Source organism: Aphis gossypii, chromosome X, assembly GCF_020184175.1.
Source record: "Aphis gossypii isolate Hap1 chromosome X, ASM2018417v2, whole genome shotgun sequence".
Lineage (NCBI taxonomy): Eukaryota > Metazoa > Arthropoda > Insecta > Hemiptera > Aphididae > Aphis > Aphis gossypii.
The window spans coordinates 39,035,105-39,057,776 of NC_065533.1; the positions used below are offsets into that span (position 1 = coordinate 39,035,105).

The window sequence follows — 22,672 nt, forward strand, 5'->3', positions numbered from 1 at the left end:
CTTCTTGAGTAACTAAATTATAGATGATTGTATTCACAATTGAAGAATAATAGTATTCGAGTAGATGTACTAACATTTTAATGACTGCATAAATAAAATAAATATTTAATGATTATTTGCTCTGTATTATTTATGAATGTTGGGTACTCTTTATATAGCTATAATTATGGATAATTTTACTTTAGACTCGTTTTCAGCCAGAATTAGACGACTTCTATAAGTGACTAATAATAGAGATAAGATAATATTTTCTTGAAAAAATATGAGTGTCAAGAAATGTACTTCAGTATAAACTTTTTAATATGTACATTTTACGTAGTTTTCAATATTCTTTTTGTCGTATAATGTTTTTAGTTAGTATATTAAAATTAACTGCAACTTATACAAATTGTTTATGTTTAAACATAAATTATTTTTTTGTTATTAAATTTGAAATGTTAAACTGGAGGAAGAAAAAGCCATCTCAAAATGTACAGCACAAATACTCCGGTAAGAAAATATATTTTACTATCAGATATTTTGTATTCAAACACATACAAATAATACTCGCAACATGCATTATATATATCATATAATTTTTTTGTTTAATATAATGGTACCATAAAATGGTAGCCGGTAGGTATACTATGTATATATTGTATAATATTTAAAATTTAAATAAATATTTACTATAATATGAGTATAGCCAATATAGGTAATGCTAAATAAATTTTCCCTATGTATATCGCATAGTTATTTTAGACTTAACATATAAGTTATACTATCTATGATTTTTTTAAAAATTAAATGTTTTAATTAACTGTAGGTAATAAATATAATAGTTACCATAAAATAACTGTTTGTATGGATGTAAAATGTTTACTGGTTTTAAATATTATTTATACATTATATATACATATAGATATTTTAACATGAATAGGTTATTGATATATTTATATACATTGTTTTAATATATAATTAAAATTGAAATCATTATTTCCTATTTATATCACTCTGTAAGTGTTTATAATAACTATTTGTTGTGAGAAAGGGGATTTTTAATTTAATTGATTAATTTTCAAAAAAATTGTCACGATTTTGGAAATCTATATCTACACATACTACGAAAATAAATAATAAATTTAATGTTATTAGTTACTAAATTATTTAGTATCAACTATTTTTGCATACTATATAATTTCGGGACTTGGAGATGAATATTATTTAAAATACACAAATGAAAAGTTTTTTAATTGTTAAATTGTAATTTATTACCTAAGTAAAAATAAATTACAATTAATAATAGGTACTATAAGATTTCATTAAGTGTTATATATATTATTTATTACAAGCTGACATTAGTTTTTAACTTCTGTTGATATGTCTATATAGCTATGTATTGTGAACTTTAATTTGACACTTACTTAAGTTGCCATTTTAAATAGATTTAAAGAAATTAAATTAATGTTATGAAAACAAACTTGCATCATCGCCTATATATGTAAATAGGTAATTATAATAGGCTATTATTGACTTAACCAGATTAAGGACTTAATTAAAAATAACTGGATAAAACAGATAATCGCTTTATTGAGTAACGAGTAGGTGTACATCGTCATTGATTATAAGTCACTGGAATGAATGTGTTGAATTTGAAATCAGTGATAAATCATTATATACAAAAATCGGTTCCTTATGATGATCAAACAAAAAATTACGCTGTTCAAGTAACTTTTAAGATATATAAATATATATTATATATATATATGACTTTTTAAGTTTGCATATGGCATGTCCTTGTGCAATACGCAAATCTATTATCTATGTATGTAAATATGTAATTTAATCATTTATTCTATATCAATAATCTACATTATCATACAGCCCTATAGTAATACCTATGTGAGGATGTCCTGTTTATGTTTTATAGAGATATTTTTGAATATTTTTAAAATGCAAATAAATGTTATTTTTTTGTCTTTGAATCCATCAACGTCGTTATTAGACATAATAAATAGAAAAATAGTTAAATTATAGAAATATTCTTTGACAATTTTGAAGTTGATTAACTGTAAAAACTTATTATAAATAAGTTAGTAACTATCGTAAAACTACAAAATCTAAGAAAGACAACTTTATTTATGATTTATTTTCAGTAATAATAATAGTTATAGCCAATATGTATAGTAATTTATTTATTTTAGGCACGGTAGGAAAGTAAATTACTTTATTATTCAAATGTGAAATAGAATATAGATATTAATGGCACCCCGATTTTATCCAAGAACCTTTTTCCCTCTACAGTCTACGTCCTACGATTGGCGCTCTAAATATGTACTTACGTAAAAATATCAAAATGTAGGTACTGTACATAAATACAAATACATAATATGATTTAATTTCAAGCTAAAGTACAATTAATACTAAATTATGTGAAAATATTACTCACTCATAGTTACAATAATGAATAATAGTGAATAGCGTGATTCCTATAGGGTTTAATTTGATTAAATTACCTAGGTACCTATTATTAAGTAGTTTATTACTTATTGTTTTATGAACTAGTATTGAAATACATTTTTGTTGAACCAAAATTTAGTTAACTTAATAACTTAGAAATTAGAATAGTAACTTTCTGTCTCTCAGTTAAATTGTTTTCATAGTTTTTCAAAATATAACGGTTAGATGATCTAACTAACTAATGTTAAGGTGACACAGTGTTTGATTCTAGAGGTTAAAAGTGACATGAATCAAAAAAGGTTGAGAACTACTGCTATACAGGGTGTCCCGTGAGGATTTACCCATTGCGATATCTCGTTATCTGTATTTGTTACCACTATGGTATTAAATAATTCACTGTTTTTCTAGAAACTAGAAAAAATATTAAAAATCAGGAAATTAATGAAATCAAAATGTTGAAACGTCAATATTTTCAGAAAAATTAACTCTACAGAATGGCTATCTTCGATTTTTTTGAAAATAATTAAATAAAAAAATATATTTTTTAACTTTTTTACCAAAACATTAAAATAAATTAAAACATAAAATATTTGTAGTTCTTATTCCTGTGAGTCTTATTAAAAAATCAGAATTATGATATGTCCATTATTTCAGGAGATATCGCAATGGGTAAATCCTCACGGGACACCCTGTATATACTACATATTGTCTATTGATAATATTATGAAAATTTAGCATGAATATTTTATCTTACAAGAAAGTTTTATTTTTTAGATTGTCAAGGAGATCAAGAAAATAGACAAGTGTATTTCAGAGTCATACGATTTAATGATAAAGAACAATTTAAGAAAAAATCAAATCGAATTAAAACTGCCAAATACGGGATTCTATCATTTTTACCATTATTTATCATCGACCAATTAATAAAATTCTCCAACCAGTTTTTTTTATTTATATCTATATTACAGGTCAGTATGTAATTATTGATAATTTAACACTATTTAAGAATAATTAAATAGTACTGTACTATTGTAATTTGTAACGTACTAACATTGTATAATGCATTAATGAACTAGGTATAGTAGGTATTATACTTCATTAATATTTAATTGAATTACAGATATACCTACATCTGACAATAACTTTTCAACTGATGATCAATATAATAAATTATATTAATATTTATAATTATACTTTTCCTTTTTAAGCTTATATAAATAAATTTTTTTTAAATTAAACATTTTAATTGCTTTAATGATTCTTTCAAATTTAGTATTTTTAGGATTATTTGACCGAGCAGTAGGAATTTTCATAATTATGATTTTAAATAGTGATTTCTTCAATTAAAGTTTCTTCTGCATTAAATTCTTCTGTACTTATTTGGCTTAGATTTAGAATAAGTGAATAACTTGAGTTTCTTCTAATAACACATTCTCCTTCTATTTTCACAATATGGCTTAGGACAGGGGATAATCCCCTGTTATCAATACTTTCGTCTATTCAATTTTTCAGGTTTTTTATTGCTTAGTATTACTTCATTCGTTCAAATTTAGTCTTAAATTTAAGGGCTGATCTGCGTATACTTAGTAATTAATATGTACAATATGCTATACTAGAAAAAAAAATACTAAGTACTTTCAATGTATTTTTTTATTGCCATTGACTAGATCGTTACAAGTACTTAACAATTTTGAGTAATGGAATTTATTTTATGTTTGTATTACAGTCTAGTCAAAAAATTAATACTAATACTCACCAGCTACAACTATAATACCTTAAGTACAAATTTGATAATTATATAGTAATAGTCTATATTCTATATTTCTATGTACTATATTTTATATTAAAAGAATGATCAATGGATTTACCCAATATTTATTATTGTATCATAATTCATAGGTACTATCTATGTAGATAAAAAAAATACAGATGCTAAGTATATATTATATAGGTACCTATATTTTTTTTTAAAGTTTTAAAAATAATCTGAAGGTTTAATCGTTTAAGGGTTATATGAATTTAAACGTAGGTATCTATATTATTAGTTATCACCTACCTATATGTATTACTATTATATATATATATAATTTTTTTAGCAAATACCTGATGCATCTCCAGTGGGCCGATTTACAACCTTATTACCTTTGACAATTAAATTTGGATTCTCAGCTATAAAATCAATTATTCAAGACCTGGTAATTATACTTATACTATTTCTTCTATATATAAATTGAAGTATGTATGTCTAAATAGGTACTAATATACTATAATTGCGTATGTGTCAATAGTTTATTCCTGTATTTACTGTCAGTTGTATTCATGTTTCATCTATGTCAGTCTACGTATTTTTTTCGCAATGTTAACATTTTATATTTAATCTTTAAAATGAAAATCAAATACCACATATAAGTTCAGAATTGGGGGGGGGAGTAATTAAGAGATAAATAAATAGGGAATGGCACAAATTGTATATGTAAGATAGAGGCAGATGGATGTATATGTCAGATGGAGGTGCTGTAAAAAACAGTGTACAGTGTCCAAAAAAACTTGAAAATTTAATACAAGGTTCCTTATGAGTTGTTTTTATTGTAGTTAAAAAAAAAAATCAAAAATCGTTAGTCACAATCTTTTTTTTATAATCGTTTAATGTTCAAAATTTTACGAAACATGTAAGAATCGCGAAAATTTGCAAGTTATTTTGTAGTTGGAAATTTATAATAATTTTTTTATTGATATCTAAGACTAAAAATTCAACACTAAGTTTTCCATAGTTTTCCTTCAAATAGTTATAGAGAAAACTCGAAACATCATTATAGGAAACATTTTAAGTGCGTTTGAATTTTAAATTTTTACGAAATCGCGTTCCTAACGATAACGATTTTAAATATTTATTATTAGGTATTCAAAAAGTTATAAGTCGTAGATACTTGAAAATTTCACCAGTTATTAAGATTGGCATTTTCTTTACATGATTTAATTTTCAAAATATTTCGCTTATTATAATATTATTTATGGGCATTACAAAGCTCCTGGTGAGTTAGTCTTATAGTGATTCAAAAATTATAAGAATACATAGGCACACTTTTTTATACTAGCATTTGAAGTTTAAATATATTTATATTGATAGCAATTTATTCTGAAAAATCATGAATATTTGCAAATTATTTTGTAGTTAAAATTTATAAAAATTAATATTAATTGTAATTATAAATTATACTTGTGAAAATTTAATACAAGATTTTCCATACGTTTGGCTTACTATAATTATAAAAGAACTTAAATTTTGGGGTATTCAGGTCATTAAAACATAAATCCCCTTTTTTACCATCTATTGGAAAATATATCCAAGGCTGACAAATCATCTCCGTTCATTCAGAATCGTTTTTCGCATACAATGATACCTATCATTGGATTCACATTTAATACATCCATTATAGGGACCTACTATACAATAGAATGGTATCAACTTGACCACGCTTTTTTATTTTCGATTATATTTTTTTATCAATCTTATCTACATGTGTTTTGAAATCTTAAATGACTCAAATGCTTGAGGTTTATTATGTTAATATTAAGAACTTTCCTATTAATATTTACTTAAAGTTGTTATACGTTACATATATTATTATTATTATTAGCTACAAACTATTATAGCTCAACAATTAAAATATATAAGTACTATATAGATTATTTTAAAGTAGTATAGGACATCGGTTGATATTATACAATATAAAATTGAATCTAATGTAGTTATATTTTATAAATTATTATTTTAAATTATAGTTTATAAAGTAAGAATTTAATGATAAAAAGGTATATCCAAAACAACAAACTAATGATTTTAACTTCAAAAATTTAAAATATTGATAGATAAAATTCACACACTTTATTGATTTAGGCATAGTAAAATAAAACCACACAAATCAAATGTATTAAAAAAGTTAAACATTTTTCTAACAAGTTTGAGTTTAAAATAGGTACTAAATTATATTTTTAATTTTATTATTATTACCATCAAAAATAACTTTTGTTTACAAATAAAATAAAAATTTTACTATAACAAGTAAACAAATATAAAATTATTTTGTAATATTGTGACGAGTATAGTGACCTAGATACATAAGTACTTGATGAACAGTAATTTATTTTATAATGTATTATACTTATAAATAATAAATTATAATAATAATCTGTATTTAACTGTAACTCATGCAGTTGCAGTAGATGTGCAGTTTTTGGATACAACAACTTTATAAAGTGTGCGATTTTGTCCTGTATTTTATCTTAAGTGCGTGTGTAGATTTTAGATTCAACGATAAATAACAAGTAAATAACTAATTAAGAGAAACCTGATCTGTATAATAAATTAAATCATGGTGGGTACTTATACTATCATAATTGTATACATTTTTAATAGATTAAACATATTAAAGATTATAAAGTTAATCATAAATATGTGGAAGTATTAAGAAATGGTATTTTAGTTCAAGAAAGATGGAGTGAAATCGGCATAGGAGATATTATTAAAGTCAAAAATAACAATATCATTCCAGCAGATCTAGTACTACTCTCTTCCAGGTATTTAAACAAATCCAATAGTTTATTTATTTTTATAACTAGATCATTTTTAGCGAGCTACATGGAATTTGTCATATAGAAACTAAGCATTTAGATGGTGAACACAATTTAAAAATCAGGCAATGCGTTAAAGAAACATCTTATTGTAAAGAACTAAAAGATTTGATTGATTTGAATGGAATAATTGAATGTGAATTGCCAAATAAGTTATTTTATAATTTTTTAGGAAGACTGAAAATTATGAATAATAAGTGAGAAATATTTATACATTTTACGAAATCACATGTCATGTAATATAATTGAATACATCACCTACTTTTATAGTCCTATACCTTTAGATAATAAACAATTTTTACTAAGAGGATCAATTCTGCGAAACTCAAAATGGATTTATGGAGTTGTGATATACAGCGGTCATGAAACAAAAATTATGATTAATAAATCTTTACGCTCAGTTTTAAAAGAATCAGCAATGGGAAAAATTCAAAACTCGTTACTAAAAATGATTTTTTTATTGATTTTTTTACTAAGTATAACGTGTGCCTTATGTTCTCTGTGGTGGATCAAAAACAGTACTAATAAATATTGGTACCTTGAACAAAGAGGTAAGTACTTATTTAAATGGTTATTTGTATTAGAAAAAAGTTTAAAAAAATTTTAATTTAATAACTAATTTATTTAGTTGTATATTTTTACAATAAATTGATTTATACTTCCATTATAAAATATTTCATTATATTAATATATAATATATACTATGGACAATAATATTTATAGCTGTATAATTTAGAATCTCATACTTAATAAACATCTGATTTAAACAATACTTACAACAATAGTTTTAATAATTTATAAGTATATAATATATACTGTCAGTATTTATAATTATAAACGAACTAGTAAGTGTTTGTAATTCATCAGATAATAACAAAATATTTAAATAAATAAGTTCAAACTTTATACTCATATAATTTGTTTGTTGTTTTATTCTAATAGATGTCAATGCATACACGTTTCTTTTACAATCAATCAGTTTTTTTGTTATATTTCATAATACAATCCCCGTATCATATGTTTATATTGAAGTAGTACGTTTCTTACAGGTAAAATGTTTATTATTATTTTCTTAATATTAAATAAATAATTATAATACATATCTAAAAATATTATAATAATAAGTAGGTAATATCAAACAGCCAAATCGATATGCATGTATATTTTGTTAAAGATATTATAAAAAAAAATAACGTTTCAATAGATATTTTTACATAAGTACTTTATTAACTTATTGAACATTGAACATTTATCTCTAAAGTTACCACATTTTATAATTCCTATCATAGGTGCATCTGATATCTAACCAGTATATATATATTCGAGTATATTCGAAAGATGTAATAAAAAAAAATGTAATGGGTACATTAGGTAATACTTATACATATATATGCTAAAGCAAAATATTTTCAACACACTTTTATGATATGAACTAAAATACTTACTTCGATCAGATAGCATAATATCAATACGTGTACTATACTTAGACTCTAAGTGTTCAATGGTTATATAAGTATAAAGATTTTAATATTTGAAGGTCAAATGCTTGGTTAATGGATAAAAAGCACATATGTGTTAAGTTCGTCATATTTTATTCATTTAAATATTGTAACCAAAAGTGATTTCGGTCCATGTCATTTTCAACCTGGTTGAGTAAATTATCTTGGAAGGTTGAAATTGGTTTCAAATAAAAAAAAAAATTATTCGAAAAATTTTAAAAACATAAAACATTCAATAAACAAATTCTGAAATGGTCGATTTAGAATTTAGACAAAACCATAACATATTATTTGGTAAAATTATATTTTTAAGTTAAGTTTGTAACCCATTTTAGTTTTAGTACCAAGTACTTTCTGCATTTATTTTTATTTTAGTTTTCCACAATTTTCGTTTAAGATGACACAACACCCACATGTGTTTTTTCCGTCTTACAAATGTGTAACATAGAAAATTTATGCTCAGCAGATCACGTTTAGCTCCGTTAATTTAAAAATTAGAGTGAATATATCTATTATGAAACTATTGATGTTAACAACATTATCTGTGTTTGCATGTTGGTTTTTTACCATAGTTCCATTTTTTAGCAAGTTATGTGTATATCATATAGCATAAATTAAAAATGGCTCATTCAAAAGCTGAATAAATGTAAAAAAATCAACATACAAACACAGATAATGTTCTTACCACCAAGTTTCATAATAGGTTGATTCACTCCAATTATTAAACTAGAGGAGCTAAACGTGATCTGTTGAGCGTAAATTTGCTATGTTATGAGTCCTCTTAAGTTTACTAATATTAATCCAAATGTATTGCTTCTACAGGCTTGGTTTATTAATAACGACATTGATATGTACCACGAAGAAAGCAACACACCTGCTAAGGTTAGATCACGGTATCTTAATGTCGAATTGGCAAAGGTATTTATTTATTAATTAGATATTATTATTTTATTATAATAAAGAAAATGCACATACGAGTACATATATCTACACTTATTGCTGTAAATATCCCTATTAATTATAACTTTGTTAGTTATTAGGTATACTAATATTTTATACACTTGTGCTTTATCATCTTAAATAAATTAAATAATAATAAATATACTATATACACCACATATGAAGTATGAATACCTAATAGGCGCATTTCGTTTTATCGTAATTAGAAAATATTTAATTGCTTAGAAGCATTCAAGCATGTATGTAGTTATAACTTATCAGCCTATGTGGCTATGTATTACACTATTACTGTATTATCCATTAGATATATATATATATATATTATGTAGGAACATTTTGTTCAATCATATAAGTATATAATAATGATTAATAATTATTTATGAATAAAAATGTAATTTATTTTAGGTAAAATACATTTTTTCCGATAAAACTGGTACTTTAACTAAGAATATCATGAAATTAAAACATTGTTCAATTGCTGGAGAGCTTTACCCAGAAGGATCTCAAAATAAAATGATATATGTAAGTTATAGGATATAAAATGTTTATAATTAATTATATATCAAGGGCGTAAGTAGGAAATATTTTCGGAGGGGGTTTTGGTCTAGATATACATTAAGTTTAGTTCACAATATTTATTATAAAATTGTTTTATCTTTAATTTCGGGAGGTGTTTGAACACCCAAAACCCTTCCTTACGCCCATGGCATATATTATGACATTATGTTTATTTGCATAAATAAATTCAACATACCGTGTTACTAATTTATAAATAAATGATTAAAATTAGTAACATAAATAAATTGAAAAATATCTTTGATGTGACTGATAATAACCGTCTTCTTTCAGAATCATTTTTTGTATAAATAATTATAGCATTAGACTCAAATTATAACAGTGATCTGCCTTGCAATAATGAGGTACATGATATACTTAAAAGCTTCTAAACATCTGAATAACTTCCCCTATATTTAATAATAATAATAATTAGGACTCAAAAGTTGATGATTTTTTCAGTTTTTTAAAGAACATCTGAGTCGATACTTTCTTAGATAAAAATATTTTTAAAAATTTAAATAAATAATTTAAATTTTGTATTTTTATAATTTATTGTAAATTCAGGTAATTATTAACCAATTTAAAGAATAATTATAACTTTTTTGTTTATTATTAAGTATATCAAATTTTACAATTTATATAAATTTAAATTGTTTAAATTATATTTTAATATTTTAAAATTAATTTCTTGTTGAAATATTTGTATTTTTCAAACATAATATTTGTATTTACAAAACTAATTAGAAATTATATTATTTATATATGTATCCTAATTAATACTTATTTAAAATACAATTAAAAATAAAATATAGGATAAATAAAATGATAAATGATTTATATAACCCTAATAACTATAAATAAGATTTAAGTCATACGTGTAACTTAAAAATAAATCATAAATATTTACACCTATTATGATTCATTTTAATTTTTAACCTAGAAAATAGAAATATTTTATTATTAAGGGTGCCCACTTATTATAGCTTATAATTTATAGAACTTAATCAATCACTCAACCAAAAACTATATCTTGGAATTTTTAAGAATAATGTCTGTTTGCCATACAGTTATACCAGAGAAGTCAAAACTGACGGATGAAATAGTGTACAACGCATCGTCTCCTGGTAAATACAAATTTATGTAAACAAAGCACAATATAATAGGTTTATGTAATTATGTGCATTCTAAGATTAATACACAGTTATTGATATGGTTACAAATTTACAATGTCAGAAACCTCAAATATTTATAAGTGGTTTCATTTTTAATATGTTGACGTATTTATTATTTAACCACCAAATATGACCAGAATAATTGTTTTTTATAAAAAAATAATTATATAATCCTGGTAGAAATTGTAGAAATTAATTAATGGTTACCATGGGTTATAAATAGGTGTACAGTGAATATAGTAATTGCCTACTTGAATCTAAAAAATATAATAATATGTAAGTTCTTACACAAGATATGTAGAAATTTAAGTATATATTTATTTAGAGTTTACTCTATTTATAAAATATAGTGGTAATACTAATACACTAATACATAATAATAATACTTAATATTTTATAATTAGTATATTATAAATTTTTATCATCATTTAGGTACCACGACGAAAGAGTAAAATTGTACTGTTGTCTTATTGCTCATTTTCAAAAAGGCCTCACAAATGACTGGCTTATTTTTGTATAAAAACTTATATATTAAAAGATAAATTTTATTCTATAGGTACAAACGTATAGAAAGATTATTTCACGACATTGTGTATATAATATTATATATTATGTATATTTAATTTTCAAAATTTTTGTTTTATTATTATAGGTAGGTCAGATAGGTACTTGAGTATGATATTATTTTTATTTTTTCAAAAATCGTATATTTTCGTTATTTTTAGATTGTTAGTTTTCTGTTTCAGAATTTATTCTTGGTACCTAATATATATATTTTTATGCGTATAAATTAGATGAACAAGCATTAGTCATTGGATCTCAACAATTTGGATTTACATTTCATACTCGTTGTCCAACATCAGTTACTATTACTACATTAAATGGAGAGGAGACTTATGAAATTTTAAACATATTAGAGTTTACAAATTCTAGGAAAAGAATGTCAGTTGTTGTTCGGACACCTGATGGTCAAATAAAATTATTTTGCAAAGTAGTACAAATAACAATAAATATTGATACCTATATGTGTTTATAATTTTAAATAATTTTATTAATCTATTGAAAATTTTTCTAGGGTGCAGATACCAGTATTGTTAAACGCTTGTCAAAATCTGGCGAAAAGCACAAAAACCAAACTTTGATGCACTTAAATGATTTTGCCCGCTCGGGTTACCGTACATTATGTTTTGCATATAAAAATATTACTGAAAGCTTTTATAATAAGTGGAAAGATGAATATCTCAAAGCATCAGTTGTGTTAATAAATCGAGAAAGTGCCAAAAATAAGGTTGCTGAAAAAATAGAAAAGAAACTTACACTAATTGGAGTGACTGCAATTGAAAATAAATTACAGGACAACGTTAGTTAATTATGCTTTTATCAATAATATTACGTATAATATACTAATATAGTAATATTTACATGCAGTGGCGTATTTAGGATTTTATACGGGGGGGAGGATATACGTTGGAAAACATTATTTCCTCAACGGTGGGAGGGAAGGTACACTTACCAACATTATTAAACTTACGAGTAAAAAAAAGACCAAGGGGGGAATCTATCCCCCATAAATACGCCACTGTTTACATGTATAATATATATATAACTACATAAGTATGTCTTATAAAATACCTAATAAGTAATAAGTAATAGTTTTATTATTGAGTAACTTAAATAATCATTAAACATTTAATGCTAGTGAGTTAATGTGAATGGTCCATTAACATGACTGAGTTTCACATAATTACCAATTGGTTGATTCAAATTTTAGTGAATCATTAAATTAATCGATTTTTTATGCAAAGCAGCATGTTAATAATATTTTTAATTCATGTAAGCTGTAAAGATACATAGTTTATAATAGCACTATTATGAGTTGAGTCATACACAATGTAGAATTTTAATATCGATCCAGACATGGTATAGACTAGCGGTATAAGTACATGGTACAAATTCATGAAAATATAATTTTATGAAATTTCTTAAAATATTTCCAAAACTTAAAATTTGTAGAAAAAATACAATTTTTTTACTTATTGTTATAGTATTTAATTTTGCTTACAAACATAAACTACAAAAAAAATATTGGAGAATAGGAAAACTTTTTAGTAATTTCTAAAATATGTTTTATAAATTTAATTCAAGTTATAGTTACAATTAAAAAATTGCAATGTGCAATACAATTGAAAACGTTTTACCTTTTTTATAACACGATAGCGAAAAAAAATGTTTAGCCAAAAAACAAACGATTACGAATGTTTTTTAGGCTATGTTTATATTTTTCTAAGTATATATAAATTTCAGAATTTTACTTTATTTGAGAATTTAATCAAAACATTTTCTTTTCTTATATATTATAACACGGTATTTTTTAAAATTAAAATTTTATTCCTTAATTAATATTGATTGCTAAGGTGCCAAAAACTATCCAATCATTAATGTGTGCAGCAATTAAAATATGGATACTAACTGGAGATAAAGAAGAAACAGCATTAAATATTGGATTGTCTACAACACTTATTACACAAGATAGCTCAATAATTATTTTCGATGAAACAAAATTAACGGTAATTTTTTTTTTCATTATTATTAGTTAAATGAGTATAATATACAATCTGTATAATTAGTAAATACAATAAGTAAATATTGACAACTTAAGAGTAAAAGGACATATATACTTGAAAAGAGCGTCTGATGAGACCACTTCAAATTTTCGAGGTCACCAGGTTAGGCTAATTATTAAGTAAATCTCTAGGACAGCGGCGTTTTAAATGATGTAGTGGATTAGATAGATATCGGAGGTTGGAGATTAGTGAATTTAGGAAGTTATTTGTGGCTGAGTGAAGTTTTTTGTATGATTGAGATTCTAATTCTGGAAAGGTTAAGATTTTTTAGTCGCGGTGAAAGGACTGATTGCTGACAAACTAAGGAGCGCCTGCAGTAATTATGCGTAGGTTTATAGACTGGAAGTATTGGAGTATTATTGGACTTTTTAGCTGTTCCCCAAATTTGAATGCCGTAGATCATGGCTTGTCTTATAACTTGCTTATATATGATGATTTTGGTTTTCAGTGAAAGTTTATATCGTAATAGAATTTTTAGAAAATGAAGTCTTAACTTTAGTGAATTGTGTTAAGTTTTAATATTACCTGCCTAATTAAGTTTATTGTCAAGATGAAACGATAAATTTATAAATAAGTAACAGATGCCTAGGTGTTAACATTCAAACAATTATAATCCTAATTACTTGTTAAAATACTAAATTTTGTTGTGGAATATTAAAATATCATATTAATCTCTAGAACTAGAAAGTTTAAGATTTTGAATGAAGTGAACATTTTGTAGGTACCTAAGTAAGTACCAACTAATGGTTTTAGTAGGTAGTTTTCGTAGTCATTAATACCAATAGAAAGTACTTTTATAGAATTATTATAGTTTCATATATTTTAATTAACTTAATAAACTATAACTGATTTAATCAAATTAGTCTAACATAATATATTACAAAGTTAACAGTTGGTGCCAAATAAAATGTCACGATAGCGCATATCAGAAACTGTAGCACTCTAAAAAATAAATTCCTTATATATTTTCTAAACATTGAAAATCATGCCAGTTACAGTTAATTAATATTTTGTTAAAAGGTGCGACATGCACCCTCATATTATGTTGTCTCCGCCTTACATAGGTACGACAGTAAATTTTAGTTCACCAGTTTCAATAGTGTGCTTTTAGTTTTCATATTAGAGTGAAGACTTATTAGGTATCAAATTTTTAAGTAAGAACATTACCTGCATTCTCTCGTTGATTTTTACAATATTTTATTTTTAAGTGAGTTATGACTTATGAGTAAAGAAAATATAAAATATTTAAAAATGCTCATATTCACTTAAAAAATAAAATATTGTAAAAACACAACGAGTGAACACAGATATGTCCTTACTTAAAAGTTTGATAATAAGTCAATTCACTCTAATATCAAAACTAAAAGCACATTATTGAAACTGGTGAGTGGTGAATGAAAATGTACTATGTCATATGTGTGTAAAACGAAGATAACACATGCGGGTGTGACGTCGTCTTAAAAACTAGAAAATTTAGACAAACATTATGTAGAATAGTATTTACTATTTATAACCTAAGTACAATATATCTGATGTATTATAAAAAAATAATAAGTAAAGGGTTTTTACTTTTAAGTTTTTTTACGTTGTAATTATATACTATAAAATATAGACTATCAGCTCGTGGTATAATTCTTAGAAATTCAATTACTAATAAATAATAATTGCAGTAACTGATTAACTGAATAATATATTATCTACCAAATACCAATAGTTTTAGTTGAAATAATTTTAAAATAATTATATTTTATTTTACGTGATATATAACATATATATATACATTTTAAGGATCTCAGGCATACTATAAATCAAAAAATGTACAATCTGGGAAATACAATTGAAACAATGAATTGTACGTTGATAATAAGTGGACGATTTTTGAAGCACGCATTATCAAGTGATCTTAAAATGAAATTTCTCAAGTTCTGCTTAAATTGTAAGTCTGTTATCTGTTACAGAATATCACCTAAACAGAAAGCTGAGGTAGGTGTCTAACTGATTTAAACTATTATTTTAATTTGTAAAATAAATTATTACAGATGACACATATTAGCTAGAAAATTTGGTAATCGTTCAAATTCAATATGTGACCTATATTTGATTAAACTACACAATCTATTTGTATTTAAAATGAAGACCTACTATAAGTACTAGGTACTTAAAGTAGGCAGGTACTCGTGCATGGTCAATTGCAGGTGTCTTAAGTAGAACTTTATAACATATACTGATATACCTATGGAATGAATTAGTTTTATTAGGTATTTCATGATTATCAGTTTATATTTTAGTAAAAATTCTAAAACTGATTTTTTCTGATTAAATAAAAATAATCCCAAATTACTCCAATGTTCTTAATATTGTCACTCGCAGGATAGACTAACAACTAAATACGAACTAATAATTTCGATAATGATATAACAATTTTATCAATTCAGATAATTTATTATATAAAAATATTTTTTTATTAATATTAGATGAAAACTCGTGGGCCATGGCAATATGTTATTGGAATTTTATTAAATTTTAATATTTATATAATTATTTACATTAATTATTTAAGATCCAATAGCCAATATGAATATAAAATAAATATTTCATTTTGAATATAGGTATAAATTATAGTCTATGTCCTATGATATTATTGACAAATATGCAGTTAAATAATAAAACTATGCACACATAGGTAGTCCTTATATAATCAAATATAGATATAAGTACATAACATATACAACTATAGTTACTGCGTATTTATTTCATCTTGGTAGGTCACATAAAACTCAAGTTAGTTTGTAAGCCCAATGTTGAACAAATATCAAAAATTCAAAATAATACATATCTAAAAAATATTTAAATATTATAAATTAAGTATAATCTGTTGGGGGAACCAATAATATTAACTTGATAATATTATGTTAATTAGTTTTTAGAAAAAAACAATGTATTACAATTGCTGAAATTCATATTGTATCTAACAGATTGTTGATCTAGTAACAAAATACACAAATGAAGTAACCTTGGCTATTAGTGATGGAGCTAATGATGTACCTATGCTCCATAAAGCTAGTATCGGAGTGGGTGTAGTAGGATTAGATGGATTAAAAGCATATAATGCTTCAGACTATTCAATTGCTCAAGTAAATAAGTAAAAATAAATAACTTTTAGTTTTATGTAATTTAAATCAATTAAGAATAAACATTCTTTCAGTTTAATTACTTGTTAAAGTTATTGTTTGTACATGGCGCTTGGAATTATGAAAAGATTATCAAAATGATTTATTTTTATCACTATAAAACTGTTGTTTTTAATTCATTACAATTATGGTTTGCCATTTATTCTGGATGGTCTGGTCAAGTATTATTCGATAGATGGAATATTTTCACGTATAAATCAGTAAGTATATTCAGTTAAAATGATAAGTTAGTTACCTACCGTAAGGTACCTAACTATATTAACTCAATATAAAACTAGGTACTGGTTTTTAGTCAAGCAAGCATACTGAAAATTACAGCTTGTGATAAATACCTATTAAATAATAATAGTTTAAAACTAATCGTGATACTTAAGAGGATAGCAGCGAAATATTTGTTTTCTCTCTCACACCCACGCACGCCATCATACCTTTCACCTAAAATCATTCTTATATGACTTTTGAGTAATTTTAGAGTAAAATCACCTATTACAAAAATTATAGAAGATAATATTTTTGAGGATATGACATATCGGTTTTTATATTTTATTGTTATTTGGTTTTTTATTCGACTTTCAAAAAAATAAAAACCGTAAATTTAAATAACGTTTGAATTGTTTTAATACATTATTTAGAGACTAATCAATATGTCAAACTTTCAAAAATTTTATTCTCTATCGTTTTTGTAATGAGTGATTTTACTCTAAGATTATTCAAAACCATAAATAAAATTACTCTGCGTAAATGCATTTTGTACTTTTGTCTATGTTGCGAATGGGTCAAATAGAGAAAACAAACAGTGCGCTGACATAGTGACATCCTCTTAAATTAAAATTAATAACCAGATGCAAACGGGTTTTTGTGTATGTTTAGTTATTTACAGTTTCACTACCAATTGTAATGGGACTATTTCTAACTACATACTCAACAGAAACAAGATTAAAATATCCTCAGTTGTACTATCAAACTCAAAATGTATTTAGTTTTAAAATGTTTTGGATATGGATATTTAATGCTTTATTTCACTCGATGTTCTTATTTTGGATATGTTTATTCATCACGAAGCATGAAGTTATATGGATCAAGGGGAGAGTAGGCGATTATTCAGTACTTGGAAACATCATATACACTGTAACGCAAATAGTATATTGATCTACAACTAATAATTATAATATTTAAGTTACCTATGTATTTTATAACAATTATCGTTTTAATAATATTATTGGTCATAATTTATCTAGTGTACGTTGGTCATTGTGTGTTTCAAGGCAGGTTTACATACTCAATCATGGTCTTTTATCGTACACTTAGCTATATGGATATCAATACTGCTATGGATTTCTTTCATAATAATTTATGAGTAAGATACATTATTAATTATTTATTGTAATATTGACTACTGTGCTAGTTAAAAACACATACTCGCCGTTTTACTAACGCACCTATAACATAGACAATTTTATGTTAAAAATACAAATTTTATTGTTTTAAAATAATTTTGTGATTGTTAATAGTTATTCCTTTTTTGAAAAATATTCATCTATAGTTTTTTTTGTTTTGTTTTATTATTTAGTGAGTTAAAGAACGTTTTAATGCATTTTACTGTGTTCATCAATTTAAATGAAATCATATTTCGTTCGTCAATATTTTGGATTACAATACTATTTACAACGAGTGTAGTTCTATTACTTGATATTGTGGTTATAATGTTAGTATAAAGTATGATTTGACAATCTGTATACCTAATATTTTCAATATTTTTGTTATTAAATAAATTTTAATTAAATTTGTTTTAGAATTCAACGGACTCTAAGCAATAATATGACGACTTATACAAATGGAATTGTAGAAAAATTATGATATAACATTACCCTCCACATAATACATAACATTACTCATAACTTTAATCAAATTGTCCTATTGGTAATTATGTGTTAAGAGTGTTTAGACCAATTGCAAATGTACGATTATGTATAAAGTAAACATTTAAACAATTCACTAATTTTTAAGAATATAATGTAAGTACATTACTTTATATGATTCAAGCTCCATACATTTCCTCATTTCCATCTTCATTCTTTAATATATAATACCTACTTAGTACTTACCTATTTGTTAAAAGTTTCTGGATACCTATAATAACTGAAAACTGAATATATATGTAGATAGTTATTGACGACTTATTGTGGTTTTTGAGTACCGATGTAGATTTTCAGTATTATATTTTCTAATTAATTGGATAAAATATATTGCATATTATTTTTCTTATCACATTTGTATATGTACTTATATGTTCAATTTTTTACATTTACTTTGAAATAATGATAGGTACCTACTATAGTAATATTTGATTTGGATATAATATTATTGACTGTTTAAGTCATACGCTTAAACTAGGTACATATTAGATGTAATTGTTTGTTTTATCTATGTCATATTATGAGAGCCGAGAGGTAGGTACCTATATGACTTATTAATATTGTAATAAATTTCGTCGATTTTTATATAACTAGAATACTAGCTGTTCTTCATGACTTAGTGAGTGAACACGTACAGTATATATAAATATAAGTAGTAATATATATAAATCCGATTTCTTATTTTATTTAATTACTTTAAGTAATAATTACTAAAAGTAATTAAGTACTTTAGTAAGTTAGTAAAAACAGTAACTATTTTAGTATAATATACAAATTAATTTAAAAAATATATTAAAATGTACCAACCTTAAGCGCACTGCCAGTTTTTCTATTGATATAGAAATTGATTCCCTAAAAGGTGTATTCTGTTAAGTGATTTTGTCCTTGATTTTCAAAAATAAAACATTAAACTGAAATTTAGTTATGCGAAAATATTTAAAAAATTTATCTTCGTGATCTTCCAACTGTTTGCATAAAGTTTCATACTCTCCTTCAATTTTTTTTTTTTAATATCGTGGACCCATATTGACCTTTTTTAGCCATTTCTATTTCTTGAGCTTCCTCTTCATCTAATAATAAAGCCACCATTGTCAAATCTGAAATAGAAAAAATTTTGAACATTGTGAAAACACGAGACACAAAAATTTAGTGACAAAAACACGAGTGAAATGATTATTTTATAAGTTATTTTTTGGAGCATAATTTAGTAGCACATCGTAACGCAGCGGTTCCCAAACTGTGCTCCGCGGAGTCCTTGGTGCTCCTCAACGGTTTCCCAAGGGCTCCGTCCGTTACACCACAAAAAATTTAAACATTTTTAAATTTTTCGTTATTTAAACTTAATTTTTAAATGTTTTTAACTAGTTTTATTTTAATTTTTTGTAGATTTCAATAGTAAATAAATAATATTTTCTCCAGTTCTTTAAATACTGTTGTTTCTTTTATTTATAAATATAATTTTATTTTGACTCCCGTCTGTATACAATTCGTGTTTATTATGCTTCATAGAACATAGGCAAATACAAATTAACGTTAAATATTTCTTGGGGCTCCACAATAAACTTCTGCTTAAAAAAAGGCTCCGGAACTGAATAAGTTTGGCAACCGCTGTCGTAACGTGTCTGAGGTTGCAGGTCTGATGTGGATTTATAGTGTCGTGCATGACGAATGGTGGAGAATTTCGCGGAATCGTGTTGATTTTAATAGCCGTGACAGACATAATATAGTGTCGTACTAGTGTGAATCGAGCTTATAATTTATTGTACGTTACAGTAGGTAAGTATAGGGGCTATTTTGTTTCTAGTAATCGATAGATACATACACAATATAAATAATATAATTAGATGCGTTATCTACTATACAAGAAAAAAAAGAAAAAGAAAGGCCAGTAAAATCTGAATACGTCCATCAAAATAAAATATACACATAACAAAGGTAATGCTATAACAACACTGCCAACACTTTCAATTTTCCCTGAACTTTCTAATTGTTTTTCTAAAAAAACCTTATTAAAACTATTCCGAATATTAAAAAGTAGGCAAGTGGGTTTCGCTTTGCTGTATATTATAGGTGTCATTGTGTCGAGTAAATCACTATTATAATTTATGGATGTGTTGATATATATGATAATTGTACAAGAAAAAGAGCGGAAACGGTCTGCAGCCTATATCACCAAGTATATTTCTTGATATATTTTTTTAAAATATTTTTTTTAGACATCTATAGTAAATAGTAATAAAACTAAAAAAAAATTGAAAATTTGCTAAAAAGAGTTAAAAATTTTTGAAAATATACTAATAAGTAATAAATAATGATAATAGTAATATAAACATTTGTTGATAATTTTAAGTATCTGTTATTACTTATTATTATGTTTTTTTTTTTAATACTACAAAATATCAAAATTATTTGAGGAGAAATAATTATTTAATGAATAAATATCCTAATAATGCTCATAAAAATTATTTTGGCTTTCCAATAGAATATTATTCTTTATATATAGATTGAAAATCTTATAAAGAACCTTTTTTAAACGTTCAAGCCTTTGGTATAATTATAAGATATTTTTTAATTTCTAATCACAAATTAGTTTGTATATTTTGAGATTTTGACGAATTTTACTAAAGCTCTAATTTAAATAGTTTATGAAAAAATATTGCGACTAAAGATTTTCAATATTTTTTATAAGTGCGAAATTACGTAACTACTAATAACTTAGTTTTGTATTTAGTTTTCAAAAATATCTACTCTGTGAATGATTTTTAATCAACATTCATTCAAAAAAACTAAAAAACTTAAAATAATGTCATGTAATGCCTGTAAATATTTCAAAAATAATTAAAATATTTTGATTATTATATATTATATCGTAAATAGAGTAATAATATAAACATTTTGTAAAAATAAAAAAATAATAGTACAACAATAATTTGTTTTTGAGTTGCACTAATAATACATAATTAATTGGATTTGCATAAAAATTCCCGTTTTTCCTTAACATTTTGTTTGGTTTTCCAAGTACTTAATAAAAAAAAAAGTATTTAGAATTTTTTGTTACGGCTACTACCTACGGGCTTTTCTATAAATATTAAATACAATGTTTTTATACACGAAATAAATAAGCCCACAATTTCCGTCTCTGGGTAGTGGGTAGGTACGTACTATTATTACATTTTTTATTTTAATAATTTATAAAATATAAACCAGCGATCAGTGTATATTGCTTTTTGATTCTTAAACATATTATTAAAATTCTTAACAAACTAGTTGCATAATAAAATTAAAAATATAAAAATATTGTTTAGTAGAGAATTTAACGTGTTCTTCAAAACTTTTTAGACAATTATGACTTAGTCAAGTTCTTCACAAAATTGAACATAATCGTTAAATTAGATTAATTATGTATATTTTACATTGAATATTTATTTATTTATTACATAGTAGTAAATTAATATTACATTATATTACACTATTTAATTATTACCTACATGGTGGTTTTTAGAATTACTTTAAGTCTTTTATATGTTTAATTTTTTACTTTAGATTTAAAACTAGGTATTTCATTAATTAGGTATCTATTTAATTTTCTTCTTCCTATTCACAAATCACAATACATATTTTTTATTGAGATATAATTAATAATTATTAATCTAGTTTTTAGTCTCTATCTCTAACGACTGA

General features: G+C 24.4%; 1 protein-coding gene across 3 annotated transcripts; it reads left to right on the forward strand.

Annotated features, from left to right (window-relative positions):
* Positions 1 to 91: 91 nt before the first annotated feature.
* LOC114129463 (probable phospholipid-transporting ATPase IA) lies at positions 92 to 19,343 on the forward strand. 3 transcript variants are annotated; one of them, XM_027994201.2, is made up of 20 exons: positions 274 to 489; positions 3,214 to 3,407; positions 4,536 to 4,634; positions 6,857 to 7,017; positions 7,071 to 7,268; positions 7,342 to 7,622; positions 8,014 to 8,120; positions 9,393 to 9,488; positions 9,936 to 10,052; positions 11,086 to 11,212; positions 12,055 to 12,251; positions 12,336 to 12,620; positions 13,675 to 13,827; positions 15,673 to 15,867; positions 16,860 to 17,018; positions 17,090 to 17,275; positions 17,946 to 18,215; positions 18,314 to 18,432; positions 18,646 to 18,780; positions 18,869 to 19,343. In XM_027994201.2, the coding sequence occupies exons 1-20, from the start codon at positions 303 to 305 to the stop codon at positions 18,930 to 18,932; spliced, it is 3,330 nt and encodes a 1,109-aa protein (XP_027850002.2). In that variant the 5' UTR covers positions 274 to 302; the 3' UTR covers positions 18,933 to 19,343. The 3 variants fall into 3 exon arrangements, with proteins under 3 accessions (XP_050062572.1, XP_027850002.2, XP_027850003.2); XM_027994202.2 differs by having other exon boundaries at positions 277 to 489; positions 17,946 to 18,203; XM_050206615.1 differs by lacking the exons at positions 18,314 to 18,432; positions 18,646 to 18,780; positions 18,869 to 19,343 and having other exon boundaries at positions 92 to 489; positions 17,956 to 18,110.
* Positions 19,344 to 22,672: the final 3,329 nt, after the last annotated feature.

Excerpts from the sequence above, each read along its gene's own strand:
- LOC114129463 (XM_027994201.2), top strand. The coding sequence starts at position 303 with ATGTACATTTTACGTAGTTTTCAATATTCTTTTTGTCGTATAATGTTT. Across the intron at positions 11,213-12,054 it reads GTACAACGCATCGTCTCCTG|ATGAACAAGCATTAGTCATT; the intron begins GTAAATACAAAT and ends CGTATAAATTAG. Across the intron at positions 18,433-18,645 it reads TCTTTCATAATAATTTATGA|TGAGTTAAAGAACGTTTTAA; the intron begins GTAAGATACATT and ends TTTATTATTTAG.